This window comes from Kuraishia capsulata, genomic scaffold (assembly GCF_000576695.1).
Source record: "Kuraishia capsulata CBS 1993 genomic scaffold, Kuraishia_capsulata_scaffold_3, whole genome shotgun sequence".
NCBI classification, from domain to species: domain Eukaryota; kingdom Fungi; phylum Ascomycota; class Pichiomycetes; order Pichiales; family Pichiaceae; genus Kuraishia; species Kuraishia capsulata.
This window is the reverse complement of record NW_019172952.1, coordinates 1,190,866-1,210,231: the sequence shown is the minus strand read 5'-3', so window position 1 is coordinate 1,210,231 and position 19,366 is coordinate 1,190,866. Positions and strand designations below refer to the sequence as shown.

Sequence of the window (19,366 nt, the reverse complement as noted above, 5' to 3'; positions counted from 1 at the left end):
ACTCCCGTTTGGGTGCAAGCAACTATACAGGGCCCAAATTACTCTTTGCCGATGACTCCAACTCGGTTTCCGCGAGCCTTTGGCCGGATGCATAATGCGTCTCGTCTAAGGGGCTTTTTGCACGATCTGCATTGTTCGAGGAAGTGCAAGCCGAAATTATTTCAAGCTGTCCAGTAATGGGTGTCTAAACTAGACGTTCTACTGCATCGTTCTCTTCGGGCCGATGGTCTCGTCTGGGCTTTGGCATTATAACACGAGCCGCTTCCTTGGAAGCAGTTCATTTGCTAAATGGGGATCATTTCAACGGGTACAGCTATATCGTGATCATCAGAGCAATGCAGGCTGTATGGCTCGGGAAAGCCTAATCGTCCATCTCGATGCAGAAATGGCTTAGAAGTCATAAACTTTCGTGGGTAGCTTGTTTACTTTCTGCTTATCTGGCACTTTTAATAAAACACGGGGGCATATTCGCAGGTTTTCTGGGAATGGACTATAAAATTGCTAGATCGGGGCATAAATGCAGAAAGATATACTCCCCCTCGCTGTTAAGGTGGTCTCGGGTAAAAGCACGATATACTTTCGGATTGCGAACCTGAAATACCGGGTTTCCAGTAATTTCAGCTAATTATGACGTTTTCCTCGATTATCACTGCTTATATTCGCATTTCCCCATGAATTGACCAGCAACGCTATTTTGTATAAACATGCCCATGCGCATTTCAACCGAAGCCATCCTTGGGCTCCACAGTCGGCTGCATCTGGCTACCCCCCTCCCCCGTAATTCGTACAATGAAGGCGCATGCGGTCGGACAGACAGACGTAAAAACATCTGGTCTGTTGCCATTGAGACGATCCCGGGATTTGCTAAGGCCTGATACTATCGTTAATGATTTACATCACAAAGGATAGCTGTTAGGTGATAGTACAATAATGCGGTTCAGACATTTACCGTATTTGTAATGATTGACGATGAAAAATGACAGTAAATTGACAATTGATTTGCATGATAGTTACAGATACTTGATATTTGATATTTGATGATCAAAAATGCAAATAACGCCAACACAATTGCAATTGCCCGCGGCCTTTGATTCAGATCTGCCACCAGCTACTTTGTTGGCACTCTGTGAAATTTCATTGATCTCTTGGCTTTTCAATCTGTTTTTTATTTGCCAGTGTTTGCCCCGTTCTCAGCTCTTTTCTGTTACTACTCTTATTTCTCTCTCTCTACATTCCTACTTTTGTTTTCCCTTCGGTCATCACAATGCGATCATCTAGTCTGAGTTTATGTACTCTCTTTCCCCCTCTCTATGCCTTGATTTCTCTCAATCCAGCAGACGATCTGAATATAGCATCACCCTCAGAATAACCTCTTCCGAGACCAAATCCGATTCCCAGCCAAACAGGGAAGGTACGTCTCTTGAGAAGTGCGCTCAAAATGACACCTCCGCAGAACCCGAGACCGGTCTTGACGATCGTGTTGGACAACACAACGTCCCACTGAAGATGTTAGTCAAAATGTGCTTCAAGAGCTGCAAAAAAGCATCATTATTGAATTCAACGTTGCTAATTTTTCCACTTACCTTGTCATTGAGCAGCGATTTGGATGGTGTGGTGAGAGCTTGCGTAGACATCTAGGTTAACGTTAGTATCACGTCCTCGAAATTCTCCCGTAATTAGCTTGAGAGAAGGATCAAAAGCCCAATCCCGTGTTCCAATCCCACTGTCAGGGAGTGAGGATGATTTGTCAAACTGCACTTACTCTGTGCTGTTTTTGTAGCGAGTCTGATGATTGGATTCTTCAGAAGTAGATCAAAGCACTTTGCTTTCCTCGATGTTTGGCTAAACCTCACGTCTGTTTGGCCGGTATAATGCAACTGGACAGTGCGTGTTCCATATGCTAAGTCACGTGAAAAATGAGGTCTACCTTTGGATCTTGTTTTGTATTCTATTATTTAGAGGATGGGATGGCCGAAAGTTGGCAATCACCAATAGATTATATGGTAACTTTGAATAACAAAATCCAAAATTTCCACTCATACTTCAAATAGCAAGATAATGAACAAGGGATCAACCTATGTGTTTTGGTAGTTCTTGAATTAAAACAAGATACTCTTACGTGCGCTAATCATAAGATACTCCAAGGAAAGCTAGGACGCGCCTTGAGAGAAGCGTGTGCGTACAACTCAAAGGGGAACCGCGTTTTGTGTTTACCTCGACAGCTACATGTTCTACAACTGTCACCAAACAAGATCGCTTGCGTGAAAAATGGACCTCTTAGACAGTTTAGAGGTGTCGCGTAGAAGCGACGTCTCTCGGCGTAAAAATGTGCACATATTTGAGTCTGACGAAGACGGAGATGATGGGGAAGAGTATGAGACTATGACCTTGGGACCGAACTATGGAGTCATTGACAATGGTGATAATGGCGATCAAGATTTGGAAGAAGAGTCGCAGTATGCTGATGCTGATACTGATACTGAGCTCCAAGCCCCAGGGTTAACCCCCAAAGCTGACAATGCGCTTGATTCTGCCTCCACTCGGGAGGTTCTAGAGAGAATAAAAAGACGACTAGGGGCCGAAACAGCTCAAATTGAATCCGCAGACACTCAAATAGTTCCAGAACTTGAATTAGAAGTTGAAGAGACTCAAAGTGTTGGTCCTGGTTCGTCCCAAATCGATGACATTCAGACCCGTCTCGACACCCAGTTTGCTACTCACGCAGTCCTGGAGGCCACTCAACAAGTCGAGCAGCCTATTTCACGTGAAATGAAGATTCAGAGATTGGTGGAGATGAAACTGGCGAAACAGAAGGAAATTGACGCGGAAAATCAGGAAAATGTCATTTCGGGGCAGGCTGTTGCTAAAGCAGAGGAGCCATTGTTCGTCAATGACGAAGAATTTAACTCTGAAGACGAAGATGGTGATCAGCCTGGTGGAATAGACACCACCGGATTTGCCATAACCAGTCTTCTCAAAAGAACAGCTGCCAATGCGGCACGGGATCAGAAATTTTCGGTCTCGGCTTTTTTGGATGATTTTGATCAGCCCGTTTCCGAACCACCGACATCTTCACCCACTAAGCATCAGCCCGGGGTTGAGACTACACCTGTGACGTCCCCTGTGAAAAGTCCCCTCAAGATATACCAGAATAAGAAGGAGATGGTAGCGCCAGTGTTGAACTACGAAAGAAGAATGAAAGGCGATGTTGTGGTGCTTGACTCTGATTCAGATTCAGAGCTGGACGATCTTATTGTCTTAAAAGAGAGAGCTTCCAAAGTCACAAGGCTTGATGTCAAGACCAGGTTCATGAAGAAGAATGGTGGAGCCAATTTGGCAAAAGATACGAAGGACAAGGCTGGCAAGGACTTCCTCAGAGACCTGAATGACAGTGCTGTTCGTCAGCTTGCAATGCTCAGAAAGGATAAGGCTGGCGATTATATCAATATGGATGAGCTTATAGACCAAGAAAATGCTGTTCGTGATTTGCTAGAAGAGGAAAGAGCAGCCAGTGAGAGGTTGAAGGAGCGTGAACGGTCACGCAAGGCTCGTTTGGAGGATGGGATGGAAGACGATCCTGATGATTCTGATTATAGTGAGGAAGAGGAAGGGCAAGCAGACGGAAGCGATGATAATGATGAAGATGGAGCAGATGTTGTGGTGGATGGAGAATCTGTTGATGTCGCAGAATCAGTAATCACCACCACCAAAAAGAGCGCCAAGAGAATTGAAACAGATGACGAAGATGACGAAGACATCTCTTCAGCGACTCACTCAAACAGAGACTACATTTTTGGTGCGGAAACTCCCAGATATGGAAACGACGAGGTCGCGATTGTTTCCTACGGTGACGACGATGAAGAAGATTCTGCGGCCAAACCTGGGCTGGACCTAAAAAGTTGGGGCGCTTTCGAACCAAGCCAGGACACACCAGTGGTTGAGTATCTTGAAACGCAATCTTTCGTCAGAGTGAATTCTCTGAATAACAAAGCGGATCTCCTAGAATCTCAAAACCTTTTCGCCGAGACTCAAATGGATGCCAGCACGCTGCCAATATCACAGATCCACACACAATCCGCTGCTGATGATTCAGATAGTTCTGAGGAAGAGGAGGAGCAAGAAGACCCGGAACAGGCAGCAGCTAGAGCTGAGGCGATCAAGCAGTTGAAACGGAAGCAAGAGCTTCGTAGGAAGAAGAGAGAACGAGAGCTAAAGAAGAAAGGATTAAACACTGTGTTTGAGCAAGAAGCTGAAGAATCCGAAGACGAATGGCAGGGATTGGGTGGTATGGATGGCGAACTGTCTGATCAGGCTGACTCTGAAGATGAGCTTCTGCTTGATGATGCCACAAAGTTCCGTATGGATGAGTCTTCTGTGAGACGTTTGCTTGCTAAGGAAGATATTGTTAATGATGAGAATGCCGTGAGGAAGCTGCTCGAGGATATCAAGACTGGTCGTCTAAGAAAGAGAAGAGCTGCAGGTGGGGCTTTGGATTTAGAACTCAGTGATGATGAAGAGGAACAAGTGCTAAACTTGTATCGCTCCAGATTGAACAAGCAGCGTGAGGCGTTGTTGAACAACGACAAGCTCTCGAAACTGGCCAACGATTCAAAGGCAAAGGCGTTTTTCGAATCGCTGTTGGATGAGGAGTCAGCATACAAGCTTGAAGATCACTCTGAGGTCGAAGACGAAGAGGATGATGCTGATGCTGATGCCGATGCCGATGCCGAGCAGAAGGAAGACGACCAGATAGGTGAAGACTCTGTTGCTGATTCTGAGCCAATGAAGAAGAAGAGAAAGATCACTCAAGCATTTGTTCAAAAGACACTGTCTTTCTTGGACGACGAAATAGATGATGACCCAGACTCTTCTGCTGTCTTAAAGCAGAGAAGAGAGCTAGAACGTCACCAGCATGGCTTTTCAGATGACGAGATGGATATCCACAAACTGAAACAGAACTCCATTGTGAATCCAAAGACCAGTGTGAGGCAGATCACCTCCATTGAAGATGAAGAAACGCAGATGTTGGAGTTTGATGAAGACGACGAGGACTTCGGAATGGGCATGCTTACAGCATCTAGAAAATCCAGCATTCAAAGCTTTCGGTCGTCTATGTCTTCTTCCAAAAATGATGTTATTCTTGGGACAAAGACGGTCTCAGTATCAAGTTCTTATAGAGCAGCTTCAGGTTCAAAGGCCTCGGTCACGTCTCTTGGAAAACCTTCCAATCCTAAAGCAGCTAGATCATTGAAGGTTGCCCAGATCGAAAGGAACTTAAAGGGTCTCAGAAAAGAGACTTCTGGTCTAAGGAGTATATTGAGATCTGGTGGGTTTAATTAGTATGATATACTGTTTTTTGCATTAACACTGAATAGGAGATGGGAAATGCTATGAAAGATGTAGGTAGAAGGCTGATATCATTATAGCGCGCAATGACGAAACAGCTGGAAAAAAACAACGAAATGGAGGGAAAAAAACGACAAAAGACAAATTTCAAAACCAAGAAAATGAGTCTTCATGCCAAATCCGAGTCTAACGCATCTCTAAGAGCAGCGTAGCTGACTCTGGAAGCAACGACGTGCTTGTGGAGATCGGATGAAAGCCCGTGTCTGACAATCTTGGAGTGATTAGGACCAATCGTTATGGTGGAATGGGAACCATTAAAGGTGCTTGGTGTGTCTTCAAATCGCTTGACTCCTTTGAAGTGTGAATCGTGGTGAACAGTTGGGGTAGCCCGGAGGCTGGGTCCATGAATGGGTTTTCCCACTTCGGAGTAAGCTGAACCGGGAATTATAGACTGGGGATTCAGCTTTGCAAACAGCATCGACCATTGCGAATACTGTTGAGAGGTCATGAAGGAACCTCGTGATGCCAGAGATGGTCGTCTCATGCTATGAACGCTTGAACGACTGTCTCTGGAGTGGGGTATTGGTATAGCTGGTGATGATGCCTCTGGTGGATTGGAAGAGGGGCCAGTATCAGTTTCGCTTTCTATTCGTTGAGTAATCTCTGGTGTAGAAGGATGTGAGAAGAACGGGAAGATTCCCGACGAGGTTTTCGAGTGCGATGATCCAACAACTGAACTCAGAAGCTCCTTGCTGGTTTGGTGGTTCGTGATGGTGGTAGCGGTGGTGGTAGCGGAGGATGTGGGCGTGAATGGGAAAGCAGTCTCTCTCGATTTTATGGTTGCATTAACAGTGTTCTGAGCAGCAAGACCAGATACAGGAGTGTGGAAGATGTCCAGCCATTTGATGGTCTGTTTCTTGAGGTCAAGAACAGGTTCGCGCGGCGTTGGGAAGTCTTTCTGGAAACCCTTCTGGAAAACGCTTTCGTATGAAGCAGACCTTTTCAAAGGGCATTTCTCTGGCAAAATTTCCTGGTGAACATCAAAAGTTTTTGCGTCTTCCCCGTAGTCCTCGGGTTCGCTCGGGTTGTCGAAATCATCTTGCGAATCTTTTATCAGAGAAACCTGTGAATCTGGTGATGAAGCCACCGTCTTTCTGCTGAACTTAAGATCTTCTAGAGTTAAGTTCAAAGTCTGTTTTTGCGATAAAGCAGTATCATATGAGAGGAAATGGCGGAGAGGAGTCTGGTGTGCATTGATACTGGTCTCTGCGGTATTATGGTCTCTATTGGGTGGTCTGTCGTAATCACAATCATCCTCGTCAAACGTTACCTCAAACGATGTTGAAAAGTCGTCCGGGAAGAACGACTCAAATCTTTTCCTGTTTCCGGTAGTTTTGTTCAGATGCGACAGTGAGGCATATTTCTTTAGATGCTGAGGTTTGATCTCTTTCGCCGGGGTGCTTGCACCATCAAATGGTGGTAGAAGAATACCCTGATTCGGGAGTGCTTGAATGGCACCCTGTGGCAATGCAGACGATATCGAGTTCAGGCCTCCTTTGCACCTTATTGGTCTCATTTGGACATCATGGGTGGTGTTTTCCGTATTCGTTGAGACGTCCACTGAAAAGACAGAGTCCACTGAGGTATTTGCGTAGCTGGACTCATGGTGCACGTCACTGTCACGGTCTAATTCGCACTTCTGAGACCCTCCTGTGTTCTTAAAATTTCCATATTGTTTGTACTGATTCATCAGATACCTGTACTCCAGCTCAAGGTTATCCAAAGTTGTCTCGGTGGTCCTCCAATTGAGACTCCTATCTTTCCAGTCGTTATACGCATCTGGACCCCTAGCAAAGTTGACAGCAGTATGGGCTTCCAGCAGACTCAACTGGGCTTCAAAGAACTCTGATCGTAGATTCAAAGCTGCTAGTTCCTGTGCAAACAGAGTAGACTTATCCAGTTGGTCTGTCAAGTCCTCCATCTCACTTTCCTGCTCAGTCAATAGGGTATGCTGGTGGACCAGCTTTCCCACCAGTTCTGTGTTTTCAGTAGCCAGGTCGAATGTTGTCTCGAGGAAACAATCCAGCTTTGCAGCCAGCTTCTCGCTGGCGTGTCTGTTTTCCATTTTACCGAGACTACTACAACCTGTGCTTGAAAGTCTGATTTGTCAGTGTCCTTTCAAGTCACAGCTAGCAGCAGCAAGTTCTAGGCAAAGCAAACCAAAGACGGATCACCTTACTCAAGGATAATTCTGAGATGAAAACAAAGGTCAAAAACTATCTCCAGGCTGCTTTTTGCCAAAAACTATCGTGATCCCAGTCTTATTGTTATTTTTTACAGACAGTCCTTACCTGCATGAGCGAAAGGTAAACATATTACCGGATTGGGACAGGCACTTCTCTCCCCTGAATATAAACTTGTCTGTTCGATTGAAAAGAAGGTTACTATTTTACGCGACAAATTGGAAGATCGGAACCTATCAGGGTATATTCCGTAAAACAAGTGAATTTTGTAAAAAAAATTGTAATGTACAGCAAGTCTATGGAGTAGCTTTGTGGAGGTTGATAGTTGTGCCTGAATGCAGCCAGATCCATACGGTGCAGGCCATATCCGGTGACCAAAAACGGAGCTGTTGAACGTGTAAAAAATTGATTCCCCTCCACTAATTCCACATAAAAGACTTGGTTTTTGACGAAATCAGTACGGTAGATCTATGTGCCACTCTGCAATTTCGTAAATTAAGGTTGAGACTGGAAATGTATAGCGTCCTTTATCAGTGGTAACATTGCTGGCTCAATAACAGTGGCTCAGTAAAACTGTCTTCAACCGTCCAGCCGTTCAGTCAATAGCTTGGACCAGCCGTCAAGTTAGATTCCTGCTTGAAAGTATTATTTGTCTTTTCAAGGTCAAAAAAAACTAGAGGCTGATGCCTGTGATCATTTCCAACTGCGCGGTCAAATCGTTATCAAGAGCCTTTTCTTTCTCCTCTGTTATCTTTTTCTTTTCAGCGTCTTTCTGCTGTTCGTGTCGCAGGCCCTTAAGTGCTCCTGCCTTTTCCTCAGTCTTAGCCTCCACTTCCCTCAGAATATTTAGTTCCGACCCGTTTGCCGTATTCAGCTTCTCCACCATTGCCTTTGCGGACCTCGCCTTAGCCTTCACCTGTCTTTTGGAAACTTTGTTCGCTGTTTTCGCTTTAGATCTAGCCTTAAGCTTTGGAGTATCATTCGGCTTGGCCATTTGACAGATTCTAATATTTGTGTGAGGATCGTGAGACAGCAGGTACAGAGGCCAGAGTAGTAGCCAGAGCCGTTATCTTCAAACTTTTTTGTTGGAGCTCATCACCTTAGGTAATCCTAGTCATGAAGATTACTCTGACATTCTTGATGACTTTCTAGGGGCCCTAAAAAGACAAAACAAATTGCGAAAAAACATCCTAGAGTATCTTGATAACACCTAATACTCTTTTTCTTGTTTATTGTGCAAAACTAAATGTGTTGCTTACTCAAAACATGAACCACCAGAGCAACTCCATGCGTATTTCTGAGAATGAAAGTTTCGCTGCGGCTGCCAGATGAGCCTGTGCCATAAAAATTTATTTCACCCTAATAGCTTTACTACCATCCTACAAGACCTAGAAATCTTCAACCCTACCTACAAAAGCATACCAAAATGGTGTCCACGCATAACCGTGACAAGCCTTGGGATACCGAGGACATAGACAAATGGACTGTGGAGGAGTTCAAGCCTGAACACAACGCCTCTGGTGAGCCTTTCACAGAGGAGTCCTCTTTTATGACGCTCTTCCCCAAGTATAGAGAGAACTACCTCAAAGAAGTTTGGGGAGATGTTACAAAAGCCCTGAACAAACACCATATTGCATGCACATTGGATCTGGTTGAGGGATCTATGACTGTGAAGACTACCAGAAAAACGTTCGATCCAGCGGCCATTCTGAACGCCAGAGACCTGATCAAGCTCCTTGCCAGATCGGTTCCATTGCCACAAGCAGTGAAAATTTTGCAGGACGATGTTGCCTGTGAGATCTTCAAGATAGGAAATTACGTTTCTAACAAGGAAAGGTTTGTGAAGAGAAGACAGAGGCTGATCGGACCACAGGGAAACACCCTCAAAGCCCTGGAGCTGCTCACACAGTGCTATATTCTGGTTCAGGGTAACACCGTTGCTGTGATGGGCCCTCATAAGGGTCTCAAGGTGCTTGAGAGAGTGATCGAAGACTGTATGAAGAATATCCATCCGATCTACCACATAAAAGAACTCATGATCAAGAAAGAGCTGGAGAAGAACCCAGAGCTGAAGGAAGAAGACTGGTCCAGATTCCTCCCCAACTTCAAGAAGAGAAATGTTGCTCGTAAGAAGCCCAAACAGACTCTTGATGAGCAGAAGAGAGGTAAAGAAAAGAGAGTTTACACTCCATTCCCACCTGAGCAGACCCCACGTAAGGTTGATCTGCAGATTGAAAGTGGTGAGTATTTCCTTGGTAAGAAGGAGAAGAAGTTGAAGGAGATCCAGGAGAAGAAAGAGAAGCAGGACGAGATGAAGGAGGTGAAGCAGAAACAGAAAGAGAAGGATTACGAAGCTCCTGAGGAGACTGTTCGCGAGAATAAACTCCTGAAGAAGGAAAAGAAAGAAAAGAAGGAGAAGAAGGAGAAGAAAGAGAAGAAAGAGAAGAAAGAGAAGAAAGACAAGTCTGAGAAAAAAGAAAAGTCCAAGAAGAGATCTTCCGAGGACGATGAGGAAAAGCACAAGAAGAAGCACAAGAAGGATTAGCCATAGTAAACACAATTAATGAAACACAGAATTTTTTGGATTCGCAAATGGAATTAAGTAATTTACAATCTATTCTTAGGTGACCTAAAAGGGTTAACCTCCTCTTCGGGTTTGACCCCATGATAATCCGAAGCTTCAATCCCGCCAACGTCGGCCCTCTTCGGGGTTGAGGTAACTATGAACTTGAACTGATTCGGTTCGACTGAGGAATATTCTGGAAAATTGAGTCTATCATCTCCTTCGTTAAGCAAAGTGTCTGATTTCTCGAGGAATTGACTCCCAGTGCCGTCTGTGGTCTTAAACTGTGCTGCTTCATCCCAGGCAGGATATCCAAAGTTCACTCTTTGAGGAGTGGTCAATGGCATTGGATCTGACACTTTTGAAGGTGTACTGAAAAAATCTTCAAATTCTTCATTGTTTCTTTCTGAATGAATGCGTATGAGAATCATAAGCAGCGCTATAATCACCAAAATCACCCACAGTAGAAGCAGCCCTAATGAAATGTACAACTCTATCTTGAGCGACTTCTTGTACATTGAAATAACTGCTTTAATAGCACTAGTTGCACTCTTTTTCACGTCAGACACATATTCAGATGTGTCTGTACTTTTGGAACTGGAATTCGAGTAAATCTGACTCCACATAGTGTCGGCTGATACTCTTGGAAAAGAGACATTGGCATGATCATGGATCCACGTGAGACCCTTCTCTATCTTTTTTAGTTTGTTCTCAATTGTGCATCCAACCACAGCCTTGACCGGTGAGTAAAAAAGGGTCCCCTCAAATGCAGAGTCTATGGTATCATCCATTCTGTCCAGGAACTCAACAATGGTACTGTTAACACTGGTGGTTGATGTGTTCACCCATCCCAAAACATTTTTGTTGATCTCTTTCTCTTTGTATGTTAAGTAGTCGTTTGTGTCAGTTGCCCATTCTTTGATTGAATTGTAAGCATCGCTAGAAATTGAACTGGCAGCTTTGGTTAGTGCCGTTTCGATCTCTGAAGAGTTTCCTGTAACTCCACTCAAAACAGCAAATTGCAGCCCAGTCGTCACCAGTCCTGTCAAACCTAAAATAAGAGTACTCAAGGCCACTCTAGATGTAACGTAATTGAATACCCACCGAATGTGAATTTGTTTTTCAGGATTTGAAGACTTTCTAGCAAACCAGGCTCCAATAGCACTACCATATCTATGTTGTGATTGGTCTATAATATCCAAAATCACATTATCGTTGTTGCCTGTTCTTGAAGCCACCGCTTTGACATTTTCTGTAGTAGTTTTAAGCCGTTTCCACTGTTTGTACTCGCCCCATGCAGAAAATAGCATCATGCATAATGAGCACAACGCCAAGAGAGATATCATTACACATACCCAGATGTGTATTATTTTGTAGGAATGATCGTAGAAATCATCAATCTCACCAGTCGAACAAAATGATACATTTCTTATACTTGGAACCGCGATACTGCTCGAGCTCTCAGTGTTTCTTTCCTTTGACTTGATAACTTTCTGAAGTTTGTTGAACGGAATGCTGATCAGCTGGTCTGTTTTATTCTGGACTTCATCAAAGTTGGGAACCTTGTTTGCCAAATCGTTGAGCTCGGAATTGACTGAAGAAGGAATTTGCCAATCCTTCAAGGAGGAAATGGTCAGATTCACACTACTGAAGCCAGACGAAACATCATCATCATCGTCATCGCCAGTGAAGAAACTCTCCACCTTGTCAGCTGCTTTGATCACCTTGTTCACCACCTTCTCCACACCATCAAGCGCGTCTTGTATATCATCCGCTAGTGATATCACTGTGTCATTGGCAACGCTTATTATAGCCTCAGTAGCATTGACGGCTATGTCCACGGACCCGTCTACTGCAGCAGTCAGCAGACACACGTATGTGCCCACAAACATGTCAAATGTGAAAATGAGTAGCTGCTCCGCGGCTTCGACGACCATGGCCAATCCCTCGCTAATTCCCTTGTTGGCTTCTTGAACAGAAGTGGTGATCAAATAGTTGGATGCCCGTGCGGCGTAATGAGGCAGACTCACCATCGCCGACGCATACTTCTCAGCAGCGACACAACTCGACTCGGTGTTTGCTTTTGCCACCTCAAGACTGGACTTGAGTGAAATTCCAAAGAGTACAAACTTGCACAGAATTAATAGAAGTAGGATAGTAAATTGATTTAGCCACACCTGTGACAGTCGTTCATTGAGATTGAGATAAGCTCTCATTTCGTTTCAACTGGCTTTTAAAAACTGTGTAAATGTGTTCTTATATAACCTAGCTCAAAATTTGAGCTTCTGGACCTCTCTCAACTTTTATTCCTCGGTGAAGATCGCTTCGCTCGTGTGCGTTTCAAGCCGCGTGCTATAGCAGTTTCAGATCCGTTGCTAGCCAAAAGGGGACTGTCATCTGCCAAGGTTTATTTCAAAAAAACAATAAATTGTTTCAGTTGTCATTCAAATAGCTCCATGAAAACGTCTCGATCATCTTAAATCATAACGCCGGTTCGACTAGGCGAATGGGTGCTCTGTCCTGATTAATTCAGTAGTCACCTGTACGATCTCGTGATGCATATCCGGGGAGCTGCAGGGCATTACGGGGTGCTACTGTCCTTGGATAAGATGGCCTTTTCGGGTAAAAATAGTTCAACTGACCCAACCGAATACATAGAAAAATAATGCTATTGAACAAATAACCGGAAACACCGAAAACCAAATAAAAAAATAGGTGGAGAACTCAAATTTGGTGTCTGGGACTCCTATGGTCCGTTACAATGGTTTCAGAGATCAACATCGCAAATACCGACACAGAGACACTGCAGCCACGCCGTTTACCATTATCCACTACAAAGTCCAGCTATCAGTCTGAGACAGACTTTCGGGCACTTCCAGTTCCTGCCTTGGGAGGATATCTCATGTCGGTGTCCTCATCGAGATGTCTACACGTACACCTGAGTAGGGGTTAGCAACCTCTTCTGATCAAAAAGCGGCTTTCTTTTACTTACCATAGGTTCTGTTGGGTGTTATCCATGACGTTTGAAACGTGGGACCCGCATCCGGTCCAAGACTTTTTGTCTACCCCACGTTAGTAGTCTCGTCTGCGTACTGTTGAGAAACCATACTCACTGCAAATTGGGCAAATAGCTGTTGAGCACATTACTGATAGTTTTGGGGTGGCTTGAAAAAGAGGAATTTGGCAATCATACAACTGGCTGTCTGGGCTTTTATACTCAGAAGCCTCACCAGTGCATGTCCCGGAGATCAGCTGGGGTCATCTGCCCGGTGTCTGTATCCGACTATGTCTCAGCACAGATCTGCCCGCGCTTATCTTTCCCCACAAAACGTAGTTGCTCCCTGGATTCTGGGGAAGCTAGCCAAATTAAGCCTCGAATTTATTTTTACTTTGGTTGAAATTTACTTCTATAACGTTTGGATTGATCGGCGAATTACCCCGCTCAGACAGTTTGGTCTGTGTTTACCTTTGCTTAGGCTTCATGTTTGCTAGATAAGCAGTTCCCCTCCGGGAACCTTCAGAAACGGAGAATATGGTCAGTCGAATGCCCCTGACAGTACCGAATGAACGCCATGGGCGAGCATGCCATCTTCCGTGGAAACAGGGTCTGGAAACGCATCGGTCATGCATCTGGGCAGGGTGGGAATGCGCGCGCATGCGCTACAGCTGTATCACGCCAAGTCGTCTGTCTTGTATTGAGAGGTGACATTACATATATGAAAACTATGTATCATCCTTTGCCCAATCGGTATCCGGAGTTTGATTGCACGGTATACCGTCTCTGCGTTTTAGGTTTGACAACTATTTTGAAAAAAACTTAAGTTTTTGCAAATTCCTGAGAGTTTCAGATCGCAAAATTGAGAATCCGAATTCGCTTGAAACTTTTTTCATCGGACTTATTCTTGCTCAATCGTCACCTCTGTGTCTGCCCCATTCATCACAAAGGTAACGTGGCTGAGGTCGTGACCTGCAGTTGCCGCAGCAGCAGAAGTGTCTTGAGTCTTTTCCTGGAGACGCGTAGGACCGGTGGTCTCAGTGATGTCACCGACGCCCCACTGTGTCATCATCGAGACAAATCCGGTGGCCAAAGCCACCTCTTTGTTGATTTTTGTCTCGTCGACGATCAGCTCGAAGTCGAACTTCCATTGCCGCATGAGCCTAACCTTGGCTATTCTTTCGCGGACTTCCTCGTCGTCACCACCGGGATTAACGAACTTCTCCAAAAACTTGGACCCTCTAGTCCAGCCATACTTGTGGCCGTCGTCGAGATAGAAGGTCTTAAACTTTCCGGAAAGCCCGTTCTCATCACTGATAACACGGTGCTGGACCCCGGGAACGTTGTGGAAGTCGGCAGATGTAAGAAAGAAACCAGCACGTACCGTAGCAGCCTCTCTTCTTGAAGGAAACTCAAGCATTCTCCAAACCGGATTCAATGGTGTAGTTCTCTCAAAAGTGTAAACCTTATTTCCTTTGGAATCGAAAACGTTCACCACATTTTGCTTGTTGGCCCTTTCACGTCTGACGTAGTAAACAGCGGTTGGGTTCAACAATGGCAGCACGTTAGCAGCAGTACGGTCAGAGTCGATCAGCTGTTTCATGTACAAGTGTTGGATCATGTAAGTCGACAGCGTGGTGACGGCGCTCTGGACGTAGACTGCGGGAGCTTCGAAAACCGGCATTTTGAAACGGTATTAAACTCAGGGAAGGGGCAGACGATTTAGCAGGAAAATATAACCGGATGTGAAATGAAAGAGAGCCAGGAAGGAAAAAAAAGAAGAGAAGAAGAAAAGAAGACAAATGACAGGAACAAACAATAGGATCTGAGAGGAAAGTCAGGTGTCATATTTTTCCTGGCTCACTACAACATGTTCCGTGTTGTGGTTTTTTCAGAACCCGTGCCAGCATGATGAGGTCATTCAAAAACTAAAAATTGAGTTCAACGCGAACTTATTGCGATTCAAATTATTTCTCAACTATTTAATCGTTTCATTTCTTCAAACAACCGTCTTTATTTACTGGATACCCCACGCATCTTCGGCTCCATGACAAAACTTGCTGCATGCCACCGAGGCTGATAGAGGGTACTCAGAAACACCAATCTTCTCATCCACAAACTCGTCAGCAAAGTTATCCTTTCCTCTGGCCATTGCTCCCACAAACACACACACACTCTCGTCATCGTCCAGCGTTTCAATGTAATCCTGGACCCTTCTCACGGGTGCATCAAACGAGAGCGTTATTTTACGGCATTTGGTTGGCAAATGGTCTGTGATTGGGTTCTTGATAACCTTGAGAAGTCTCTCCTGCGAATTAACGGAGCGAATAGACAGTTTCAACAGTAACTGAACCATCAAACCCGAAAATCTCTTGAATGTTCTTGGAATCCTCACGGTTGGATTCACCTCAATGAGAACACCACGCGCAGTCTGGATATACACCTGGAGCTTTCCAGCTTTATTAATGGGCGAATCAAGCAAAGTAAGCAGACATTGGTGTGTGATATCTGGTCTGGCTTCAGCAATGTCTCTTCCCATCTTCTTCAGCAGACCCTGGTGATCGTCACAGTTCAGCAAAGCGTATTTCTCTCCGCTAGAGGTACTCAGACGTCTGGTTTCGAGACATGCCTGCGAAAGCACAACGATCAGTCTCTTAGTGCTTTTGTCCTTCGACGATAGCGGAGTCGGTTGCGTAGGTACCAACGAGGCATCTGGAACTGCGCCCTCCTTCTTGGGCACTCTTTCTTTTGAATCAGTCACCATTATGAGATTGATATTTCACTTAGGAAAGTAAAAAAAGTCTGGTTAAGAGAGCGTGTGGAATATGGTGATATTGAGCAAGCCGTATCGAGGCCTGATTCCTCTGAAATTTTTTTTGGAGACAGTAGTGTGCTGCTCATTGCGATAAAAATCCGGAGAGACACGTCTAGATGATAGATGATTCAAACCATTACTGGAGTTGAATACACGCGACTGAACGTTTGTATCTGTTTTTATATTTGTTTTTCTTGGAGATTTTGCGTTTCAAAGCTGTGCTGGTTAATTTCAGTATACTGGAGCATTTTGAATTCTCCAGAAGAAGACTTCTGAGATGTCCAAACGCGACCAGACTGGCGGTGCAAACGAGTTTGGAGATGACTTCGATGATGATCTAGAAGATGACGGTTTCGGTGATGATTTCGACGATGACTTCGAGGATGCATTGGTGGAGCTGACGTCAAAGCCAACGTCGGTTACTCCCGCAACGCCGAGTGCTCCAGCTGCAGCAACAGCCCCCAGTCGATCTGTCGAGGACGAAATACTGATGACAAAAGGCGAAAACGCAATCTTAAGACAGCAAATCCAGGAATTAGTTCAAAGGCACAATAAGGAACAAAAAAGACTTCGTGAGAGTTACGACAAGGAATTGGGTGACAAGACTAGTAAGGTGAAAGCGTATGTGGATGCTATCAAAAGGGTCGAGGATGAGAAGAAGTTCCTAGACTCTGAGGTGAAGAATTTGTCTCTCAGACTGGATCTGGAAGGTAGCAAGAGAAAAAGACCCAAAACAGGAAATACTACTGAATTACGAGCAGATAAGGTCTCGGAATCGCAGATGTCAGAGTCGCCTTTTTCGCTTCGGGGAAGGGCCATTCCTGCGCCTTCTCAAAAACTTTCTGTGATTGGTCAGAGAACAGTCATTCCGTTGGAGAAAGACCTGTTCATTGATGCGATAATGGCGCATGTTATTCCGGGTAGTTCGCGATCTACTATGGACTTTCTATCTAGGATAGATTCCGAGGTGGAATTTAGCAGGGGCCCGTTCAAGATCACCAAAGGAAGAGAAAGCATCAAGACTGAGCTGACTAACTATCTGGTCTCTATCAAGAATGATGAAAGATTAGACACTCTGATTTCGGAGTTTTTGCTGTATTTGCTGGAGTTCTGCAACAAATTGTTTTCGGCTAAATCGCTGCTGCCAATTCCTTTCTTGCAAGCCTTGATGCATTGTGCTATGAGATACAGACCGGTTGCAGTCCCTATCAAGACACTATGGGTTGTGCTCAATTTCAACGTGGAGGTCTGTACATCGTATCCCAATCTGCTTAGAGGGACAGAGGATCCTTTTGAAGTTGATAAACCTGCGTTGACAACCTCCACCACGATGGAAGAGGTCAAGGTGTTTGTGAAGCACAAGCCTTTCCAAAACGTTGTCTTGGAGATAATGGTGACTACTTTTGCACTGGACCTGGTAGAAACAGCAACTGAGTTTGCCAAATTCAGGAAGGTTGATGATCTCAAGGGTTTTTATACAGACTTTCTTCTTGAAATTCTCAGTTTGGTTACTCACCAGCAGACCCCCACGAACTATGTGTTCAACGCTGTTGAGATTCTGACAAATGCTGTTGTTCCTGAGGTATTCGGGACATCGCAATCAGACGCAACAGCAGATGCTATTACTGAGAAAATGATGCTGCTCACGAAGCTCCTTGCTTCGGGGATGGAGTCCAAGAGCGGATTGCGAGTATACGGTTTGAATCGGATCGTTGGCTGTGGACGTGATATCAAGCTTTTGGAAGCTCTCGTTCCACTTGGGGATGATCCCATGATAGCATATGCAAACGTGTCTCTTGCTCTGCCGTTGTCACCCGACATGTACAATGATATCATCAAAAATAATGGTGCTCCTCTCAATACGGTAAACCAAGAACTGCACAGGCTTCACATCCGTCACGAGGTGCTACGAATGTTTGAGTTGTATTTCTCTAGACGAGACATAGTTCCTCTCAAACCCGAAACCATGATCGAGATTGCTCGCGTTTCCATCTGGTTGCTTGTCAAACAACAGGAATACATTCTGAGATCACCACGGAGTAGAACGGTACACACGCGGATCAAGGTGGTCAACTCGATCGTCCGTGTGGTTCACCACATTTGCACAGAGTCTGCTCTGGAGATTTCTCAATTGCCTCGAGATGTTCTTCGAGACGTGGTGACTGCGTTCCTAGCAATTTGTGCCACAACGGTCTCTCACGAGTCAGCCGCATTCGTTGCACAGGCCCGTAAAGTAGGCTATATGCACCCAATTTTCAATGCGCATCTTGAACGCAAGAACGAGGAGGTTTTTGGCATTGCGTCCCGCCTTCGAGCCGTTTCTCTGGATGATTATCTGCGTGATGCATACATCATAGAGGAGCACACTAAGGCTGATACGCAATCTAATGGAGTCGAGATCTCGTATGATGACACCACAATTGAGTTGGCAAGAGATGTTCTTGGGCTGTGTGTGACTGGAGACGAGGCTGACAGCTTGTACTTTAGTATGAACTGGGTTGACCCACAGGCGGACATTGGATTTGAAGACGATGACGAGGAGTAAGAGAAGAAGGAACGAGAGCCATGCGCGAGACTAGACTACGATCACGGAAAACGAATGCTTGAAATCACCGCCTTGACAGAACGAAGCTACAGAAAGAGACAGCTTTAATCCTCGAAAGACATGCAACGACTACCAATATAAGCCACAAATCTTGACGATATAATGAATGCTAATACATTTTACTGAACGAAGATTTTCAGAGCATTACGCCTGATCTCCGTACATTGAGAAGGGCCAAAGAGAGAAACCTCATAAACTTACCATACACCCCACTCGTTCACAGAACTAGCCTGGCTAATACAATGGAGGAGATGGGTTTATGGGAATGTATCAATTTCATCCAGCCTATGTCTCGCCGTGAATAATTCACGACAGACTAGATGGGACATAGGTTTGGCACATTTAGAGTCAATGAGAGAGACATAATTGAAAGAGATATTCTTGGTGGTTTTCCATACATCGACAGGCTAGATAAGAGATATTTCTCAATGTCCAACCATATTGTATATCAGAAAATTCACCACCTCCTCCTACAATGGGCAGAGAGTCACACACCTGAACATCACCACCTCTACACAGTCAACGTAAGTTTGAAATTTCTTTGATATATCACATCTCAACCAGTTTAAACAGTGGTTTGGAAACCGTTCTTGAATCTTCTGGACACGTGCTTCAAGTAAGCCATACGGCCAGTACCGGTCGTTCTTCTTCTCTTGGCCTTCAGGGCCCAGTTGTGAGATCTCAGCTTGGCGGCTGGGTAACCACAGGAAGCACAGGTCTTCTTCTGGATGTGGAAGGCACGCTTGCCACAACGGTTACACAAAGTGTGCGACTTGTTTTGTTTTTTACCGAAAGATGG

The 19,366-nt window shown here is 44.9% G+C and overlaps 9 protein-coding genes across 9 annotated transcripts; 3 read left to right on the top strand and 6 right to left on the bottom strand.

Moving 5' to 3' along the window:
- Positions 1-1,308: 1,308 nt before the first annotated feature.
- KUCA_T00002876001 (uncharacterized protein) lies at positions 1,309-1,634 on the bottom strand (the record flags this gene model as incomplete). Its single annotated transcript, XM_022603165.1, has 2 exons — positions 1,309-1,500; positions 1,584-1,634. 2 exons carry the CDS (start codon positions 1,632-1,634, stop codon positions 1,309-1,311), a joined length of 243 nt encoding a protein of 80 aa, XP_022458897.1.
- Positions 1,635-2,268: 634 nt separating this feature from the next.
- On the top strand, positions 2,269-5,340 carry KUCA_T00002875001 (uncharacterized protein; the record flags this gene model as incomplete). The annotated part of the gene is made up of 1 exon (XM_022603164.1): positions 2,269-5,340. The coding sequence occupies one exon, from the start codon at positions 2,269-2,271 to the stop codon at positions 5,338-5,340; it is 3,072 nt and encodes a 1,023-aa protein (XP_022458896.1).
- A 175-nt stretch (positions 5,341-5,515) lies between these two features.
- Positions 5,516-7,471, bottom strand: KUCA_T00002874001 (uncharacterized protein; the record flags this gene model as incomplete). Its single annotated transcript, XM_022603162.1, has 1 exon — positions 5,516-7,471. The coding sequence occupies one exon, from the start codon at positions 7,469-7,471 to the stop codon at positions 5,516-5,518; it is 1,956 nt and encodes a 651-aa protein (XP_022458895.1).
- A 791-nt stretch (positions 7,472-8,262) lies between these two features.
- KUCA_T00002873001 (uncharacterized protein) lies at positions 8,263-8,583 on the bottom strand (the record flags this gene model as incomplete). The annotated part of the gene is made up of 1 exon (XM_022603161.1): positions 8,263-8,583. The coding sequence occupies one exon, from the start codon at positions 8,581-8,583 to the stop codon at positions 8,263-8,265; it is 321 nt and encodes a 106-aa protein (XP_022458894.1).
- Positions 8,584-9,015: 432 nt separating this feature from the next.
- On the top strand, positions 9,016-10,134 carry KUCA_T00002872001 (uncharacterized protein; the record flags this gene model as incomplete). The annotated part of the gene is made up of 1 exon (XM_022603160.1): positions 9,016-10,134. The coding sequence occupies one exon, from the start codon at positions 9,016-9,018 to the stop codon at positions 10,132-10,134; it is 1,119 nt and encodes a 372-aa protein (XP_022458893.1).
- Positions 10,135-10,196: 62 nt separating this feature from the next.
- KUCA_T00002871001 (uncharacterized protein) lies at positions 10,197-12,368 on the bottom strand (the record flags this gene model as incomplete). The annotated part of the gene is made up of 1 exon (XM_022603159.1): positions 10,197-12,368. One exon carries the CDS (start codon positions 12,366-12,368, stop codon positions 10,197-10,199), a length of 2,172 nt encoding a protein of 723 aa, XP_022458892.1.
- A 1,680-nt stretch (positions 12,369-14,048) lies between these two features.
- On the bottom strand, positions 14,049-14,831 carry KUCA_T00002870001 (uncharacterized protein; the record flags this gene model as incomplete). Its single annotated transcript, XM_022603158.1, has 1 exon — positions 14,049-14,831. The coding sequence occupies one exon, from the start codon at positions 14,829-14,831 to the stop codon at positions 14,049-14,051; it is 783 nt and encodes a 260-aa protein (XP_022458891.1).
- Positions 14,832-15,164: 333 nt separating this feature from the next.
- On the bottom strand, positions 15,165-15,911 carry KUCA_T00002869001 (uncharacterized protein; the record flags this gene model as incomplete). The annotated part of the gene is made up of 1 exon (XM_022603157.1): positions 15,165-15,911. The coding sequence occupies one exon, from the start codon at positions 15,909-15,911 to the stop codon at positions 15,165-15,167; it is 747 nt and encodes a 248-aa protein (XP_022458890.1).
- Positions 15,912-16,239: 328 nt separating this feature from the next.
- On the top strand, positions 16,240-18,507 carry KUCA_T00002868001 (uncharacterized protein; the record flags this gene model as incomplete). Its single annotated transcript, XM_022603156.1, has 1 exon — positions 16,240-18,507. One exon carries the CDS (start codon positions 16,240-16,242, stop codon positions 18,505-18,507), a length of 2,268 nt encoding a protein of 755 aa, XP_022458889.1.
- Between the last annotated feature and the right edge of the window lie 859 nt (positions 18,508-19,366).